General features: G+C 45.7%; 1 protein-coding gene across 1 annotated transcript in view; it reads left to right on the top strand.

Annotated features, from left to right (window-relative positions):
* Nucleotides 1–5,446, top strand: part of eys (eyes shut) — a 36,933-nt gene extending 31,487 nt beyond the window's left edge. Inside the window, exons 23-27 of the mRNA XM_071676539.1 lie at nucleotides 619–1,081; nucleotides 1,390–1,544; nucleotides 2,801–2,906; nucleotides 3,753–3,899; nucleotides 5,234–5,446. Of these exons, the coding sequence (XP_071532640.1) occupies nucleotides 619–1,081; nucleotides 1,390–1,544; nucleotides 2,801–2,906; nucleotides 3,753–3,899; nucleotides 5,234–5,391 (1,029 nt within the window). The 3' untranslated portion in view covers nucleotides 5,392–5,446. The remainder of the gene's footprint in view (nucleotides 1–618; nucleotides 1,082–1,389; nucleotides 1,545–2,800; nucleotides 2,907–3,752; nucleotides 3,900–5,233) is intronic.
* Nucleotides 5,447–7,058: the final 1,612 nt, after the last annotated feature.

Consider the following 7,058-nt stretch of genomic DNA (forward strand, 5'->3'; position numbering starts at 1 on the left):
TTTCAACCAATGAGTCTCATGGTGACGCCGTGTATGGCAAATACAGACTAATAGAGCCGATATATGAAGACTATAACATGTCATTTAGAATTTACTCTCCAGATAATGTATCATTTATAAAGACATGTCGAGATGCCATGTTCTCAGACTACAAGAACCAATATTTAGCTGTGGATCATGAAGGTAGATAAAGGTATAATCCATATGCTATGTTTCGAGGTACGGCTTTCACCTGATGTTTCTGTGTCAGTTCAACAGCCATGGTTAGGAGGGCACTGTCCCTCCCACTAGGAACTGACGCTTGTTAACTGCTAGTTAGGACGTGATGACACACACACACTTGTGAGGCACTTGACCTGTACTTGTTGAGTAACGTCCTATCATCTTGTAGGTGTCCTTCTATCATCTTGTAGGTGTCCTTCCATCATCTTGTAGGTGTCCTTCTATCATCTTGTAGGTGTCCTTCCATCATCATTGTAGCTGTCCTTCCATCATCATTGTTTCGTCTTGAGAAGGAAAGTAACTTCATGATAGTGTATGCATGTATTACTTGAAGTTGAGCAGAAGCAGTGGTGAATGAGATGTAGGCTAATGACTCAAGCTTCTGTAACACTTCAGGAGTACACAGGAGTGAGGTGCCAGCTCTCCCGGGCTTGCCTCGACCATTCTTGTGTCAACGGTGGAACCTGTGTGCCCTCCGACGCCTCCGCCGGGTCGAAGAAACGTCGCCACGTCGTCTCAGGGAAGGAGTCACCATCCCAGAGGAAAGTGGATGCCTTCAGATACGTGAGGGACGCAGCGATGGAGGAGGACCATGTCAAGGGAGAGGAAGGTTTAGTGAGAGGGGAAGAACAGACGAACACCAGCGAAGAAGCCGTCGGGGCGACGGACCTCGCCTTGAGTGATGGGGACGGTGTCAAGGACACGGCCCTCACTGGGGGTGATGCTGGGGCTTTCACAGAGGAGGAGCAGTCGAGTAAGAGAGAGGTGGGTGGCTCGGGCGGCGAGAATGGCACCAGCAGCAGCAGCCACCACTACTGCATCTGTCCACCAGGCTATGTTGGCACACACTGCCAGACAGGTTCGTGGGGGTTCATCCTCGTCAGGCTGGTCATATATATATATATATATATATATATATATATATATATATATATATATATATATATATATATATACGAGACAATTTTCCACCTGGTCATACTTCTTATTTTCATCCTATTAATTACTCGTCTCAATAATTTCTGTCTAAAACTTTGTAGATGTAGAGAAATGGATAGAGAAGGAGTGAAGTGGTACATAGATAGACTGTAGGTGCATAGACAGAATAAATGATAGACTGTAGGTGCATAGACAGACTGAGTAAGTGACAGATGATATTATTGACAGCCTCAGGCGGGGAGCTGGGTTGGGTGAGGTTCAGTGGGCGGAGTTTTGCCGTCGTGCCGGAGGACCCATTCGGCACCCCAGCCCCGGACGTCGACTCCCTCGCCCTCAACTTCTCCACCACCGCGACACATGGCCTCTTGCTCTGGCGAGGACAGGTGAGCTGTGAGGCTCTCTCATCAGATGGGGAGTGGCTGAAGGTATTCCTCAGTGTGGTGTGAGGTGTGAGGGTAGTGTGTACAGTGCTGTGTGAGGTGTGAGGGTAGTATGTACAGTGTGATGTGAGGTGTGAGGGTAGTGTGTACAGTGTGGTGTGAGGTGTGAGGGTAGTGTGTACAGTGCGGTGTGAGGTGTGAGGGTAGTATGTACAGTGTGGTGTGAGGTGTGAGGGTAGTATGTACAGTGTGATGTGAGGTGTGAGGGTAGTGTGTACAGTGTGGTGTGAGGTGTGAGGGTAGTGTGTACAGTGCGGTGTGAGGTGTGAGGGTAGTATGTACAGTGTGGTGTGAGGTGTGAGGGTAGTATGTACAGTGTGATGTGAGGTGTGAGGGTAGTGTGTACAGTGCGGTGTGAGGTGTGAGGGTAGTATGTACAGTGTGGTGTGAGGTGTGAGGGGTAGTATGAACAGTGTGGTGTGAGGTGTGAGGGTAGTATGTAATATAGTATGTAACGTAATATGACAGTGACATTTACTGCATTGTGATGTGAGGTCTTGCATGTAACATACACGTAGCATTGCAGTGTGGCTTTTCACTATAATATCACGTACCACATTTAAAAGCCACACTGCACAGTAGTGTCTTGTGTGTCAGGGATGGATGGACCTTACTGTGGCAGACCTCAATGACGGAGGGAGGGGGTGGCTTCGGTCTAACACATGTTATCTCCTCCCGTCTGATGAACGTGTCTATACAACAGTGTCGTGGAACTTTAGCCAGGTTATGCCTGTAACTTACACCACTTCCTCTCACTCACTAATGACCCTTGTTAAGTCATGCATAGTTGTATATTTGTTTTCATATCATCTTTCCCACACTGTTCGTTCTCTCTCTCTCTCTCTCTCTCTCTCTCTCTCTCTCTCTCTCTCTCTCTCTCTCTCTCTCTCTCTCTCTCTCTCTCTCTCTCTCTCTCTCTCTCTCTCTCTCCCTTCCACCCGCCATTTAAGTGTCATCTGCTTCACAGAGTCTGTTATATCTTGCTATGACTACGTTATCAATAAATCATCTATAAGTAATAATTGATACATTAATTACTACAATGATCCCAATCACGCTTCCTCTCAGAAGACAGTGTAGGTAGGAGCAAGACTGCTCGTCTTCATCATCTGTCCTGAGTAACTTTGCCTCACACATTCCCATAACATTTTGTTGGTGTAACGTACACATATCTAAGGTTACTTCTCGTCCACGCACAGGTCGATGCTCCTGGTGAGGACTTCCTGGGTGTGGGAGTGTCTGGTGGCCGTATTAAGGTCGTCTGGCACCTGGGAGGTGGTGGCATTGGTCATCTGGCCACGTCTAGTGAGTCACTTACGATACGGTCCCATCTCTCCTGTATTGTTAGAGATATATCATGTTGTGCAGGTTAGAAGATGGCAAAGTCATCTGTATATATATATATATATATATATATATATATATATATATATATATATATATATATATATATATATATATATATATATAACAAACTTCCAACAGACAGAATCGAACCCGGGACCCCTGTGCAGTAGGCGGGAGCGCTACCGTTAGGCTATGATAGCCTAGCGGTAGCACTCCCGCCTGTTGCACGTGGGTCCCGGGTTCGATCTTGGCTGTTGGAGGTTTGCATGTTCTATGAAGGTGCGCGTTCATATGCACTTTGTTCGTATATATATATATATATATATATATATATATATATATATATATATATATATATATATATATATATATATATATATATATATATATATATCAACATCTTCCAGTTTCTGATACTTTTTCGTGTGACATTTTTCATTGACGTCACTAAGTGTTCACTGTAAACATCATGTTTGTTGATGTTCAAGTTGATATTTCTCATTAGCAACATCTTCCCAAGTGACATCTTTCTCAGGTCAGTAAGATCTGCCCACTCAGTGACATCTTTCAGTCTCCCATCTTGCTCGCGACGTCCATCAAGACATACATACCTTGGGTCTTTGATGAACATGTCTCACGAAGTCAGTCTTGGAGGTGGACGATAGTCTTCAAGACTTCTTTCCTGAAGTCACTACATCTCCCTTGTGACATCCTCCTGCAGGAGAGGAGCAGGAGGAGAAGTAGTGCCCCTCCCTTTGTGATAATCACTATGACAACACTCATGGTTCTGTGTGGTGTTGGCAGGGAGCGTGAGGGACGGCCGGTGGCACAGCCTAGTGGTGTCACGGACCGGCGCAGTGGTCACCATCTTCCTGGACGGGGATCATCACAAGACGTCGTCGCCCGGGACCTACACCCAGATTAATGACCCTCACGGCCTCATCTTCGTCGGTAGGTGACTAGTGCTTCCAGGATCAATAGACGTACGTACGATGGCCACTCGTCTTGTACAGTTGGTTCTTACGAACCTGTGGTAAGAAACGTCATGACAGACCCGGACCATTGTCATGAGGGGGGACTCATGTGGCCTAGAATGGTACGAGACGTGATTAATGAGCGGGTATGATTGTTAGAATGGTCCCATGACTCTCTCTCTCTCTCTCTCTCTCTCTCTCTCTCACCCATTTAAAGCTCCCGTTGTCGCAGTGTGCCCTCGACACACTGGCCAGACCACGTACCACTGAACAAGCTGTTGCTTCAAATGATCATAGCTTTCCTAACAACTTCGTATGACATTTTTTTTCCCCTCTACTTGTTTCGCCATCTCTTTAACAGTCTTCAAAGTTCAGTTAAGGTCAAACATCCAGTTAAGGTCAAACGTCTGAGTCAGTTTTCCTGCATGATTGACTCTAACAAATCCACTTAACCATATCTTCTTCTTACGTGTACTTATCCTTCCCTCCTGCTGCACACTTGATCTTGTACACTTAGTCCTCTCCATCCCCCCTACCCTGCTGTACACTTGATCTTGTACACTTGGTCCTCTCCATCACTCCACCCTGCTGTACACTTGATCTTGTACACTTGGTCCTCTCCACCACCCCACCCTGCTGTACACTTGATCTTGTACACTTGGTCCTCTCCACCACCCCACCCTGCTGTACACTTGATCTTGTACACTTGGTCCTCTCCACCACCCCACCCTGCTGTACACTTGATCTTGTACACTTAGTCCTCTCCATCCCCCACCCTGCTGTACAATTGTACACCTACCAAGCTTAAGCTCTGCATTTATGTCTTCCTCAGTAGAGAAGGAGATTGCTGACTTTTCTTTCTTTCTCCTTCCATCTAACTGTAACTTCATCATCTCGACTTCAGTCCTTCCCTACAAGATGGACGGACAGGAGGCATCTGCTTGTGTTTACGAATGTCGACATATGTGATGCGATCAGTGTACACACTTTTCCCTTGGTTTTGTTGTATAGTCTCCACCCTGACCCAATCCCTCTCTTATCTCAATATCCTTCCACGTCTTTGTACATCGTTCAGGAACAGTTTCGTGTTTATGAGGGCCACGTAGAGCAGCGTTCCAGTGCCTTAAACACACAACTCCATCACGGGTGTGCCCAGGCTCACATCTGGTCAGAGTCGGCAGAGTGTCCGCGCTGTGTTGAAAACCCAGGAATAAATCCCTTCTGACTTGTAGGAAATTGACCTCCTTCCCTTTACCGTCTCTCCTACCACCTGTTGTACTGCAGGGACGTCAACGTGCATGTTCTTTGCAGGTGGCTTCCCTGGGAAGGTCTCGGTGAGCTACGGGACGGAGGGGCACTTCCAAAGGGCCTTCGTTGGTTGTCTGAGGGACCTTATCGTTCATCAGGGCTCCTCCCCCATCAGGTTCTCCGCACTCACACGGGGACAAGACCTCCAGCCCTGCTCATGAAGAAGACGATCAAGATTAACCCAGTGACGGAAGATGTACAGGAGGGAGGGAAGGAAGGAAGGAAGGAGGAGAGAAGGAAGGAGGGAGGGAAGAAGGGAAGCCAAACATGAAAGTTAAGATTATGTGCAAGATCAATGTGGAGGGAGTCAGTCATGTGTACCTTGATGATGTGGTGGGAGTCGGTCATGTGTGCTATGATGTGAGGGTCAGTCATATGTGTACTATGATATGAGGGTCAGTCATATGTGTGCTATGATGTGAGGGTCAGTCATATGTGTGCTATAATGTGTTGGTCAGTCATATATGTGCTATGATGTGAGGGTCAGTCATGTCTGTTCTCCTGTTGCATAGGACCTTTGCCCTGTGCATGACCATGTCAGGTAGGAGGTCAGCTGTGTACGTCATGTCGTGAGTGACATGCCACAGAGGGAAACCTGTCGTGTGTGTGTGTACCAGGATATGCTGGTGGAGGTTAGGCACATAGATCATGGTGTGCAAATAACCAGTTATATATGTTAGATGTTTCAAGAAAATCAGACACATATAAGTAATCGACTCGTCTGTGAAGATAATCTGAAGATAATCGACCACGTCTGTGAAGATAATCTGAATCGACCTCGTCTGTGAAGATAATCGACCTCGTCTGTGAAGATAATCGACCTCGTCTGTGAAGATAATCTGAAGATAATCGACCTCGTCTGTGAAGATAATCGACCACGTCTGTGAAGATAATCTGAAGATAATCGACCTCGTCTGTGAAGATGATCCGAAGATAATCCACCTCGTCTGTGAAGCTAACCTGAAGATAATCGACCACGTCTGTGAAGATAATCTGAAGATAATCGACCACGTCTGTGAAGACATGAAATGAATCAGTGATCTAGGTTAAGATGTGAAGACAATCATGTTAAGTTAAGACGTTGGGAAGGATTTGAGGTATTATTATAATGACCATACCCCGCGAATGGGGCATCTCATATACCCATCTCCGTAGCGATAATCATATCAGAAGAACACGTCTTGTGTGAGTTTTACATTCAGTGGTGTCCTGACGTGTGGTGGACAAGATGAAATCTTACAATTCATCCACTTGTGTTCGTGTGATGAGAGACAGCTATGAAGGCCAGTCCAAGAAACGTGTTAGGTATGAGAGTGAAGTGGTCTTCGTCGAAAGAGAAGAAAAAAAATCAGAGAAATGGTTAAAGAAATTGGGTTTCGTATGTGCTTCAAGTGCACGACCTTAAAACTTGGTGGAGTTGGGAGAGACGGAACAATGTAACATCCACATATTCACTGGTCCACAGAAACGATATTTTTCTTCGATAGTAGATTGATCACTAGATGATTGCAGCTATCTGAGGTCGCCAAATGTAAGGAACTTTCTAAGTTTTATAGTAGTTCTCTCAGTAGTGTATTTTGTACTTATTCTCTGAGGAGGAACATGATATTGACTGTGTGATGTCTTAGTAACGTAATGGGGACAAGTTAGAAAATCCTTGGCCTCGAAGACATGCATTTGAACGTTGTATTTTCAGAGACATTACAGTGAAGGGCTTTTTTCGAGAGGATGTTTTGTGTACACTACGTGTAAGACAAGACAAAATGTGACAGGTCGTGGAAGAAGGCAGGAAGTCAAATGGCTTAATATTTCCTCCATTGATGTACAA

The sequence above is a fragment of the Panulirus ornatus genome, chromosome 23, assembly GCF_036320965.1.
Source record: "Panulirus ornatus isolate Po-2019 chromosome 23, ASM3632096v1, whole genome shotgun sequence".
Classification (NCBI taxonomy): Eukaryota; Metazoa; Arthropoda; class Malacostraca; order Decapoda; family Palinuridae; genus Panulirus; species Panulirus ornatus.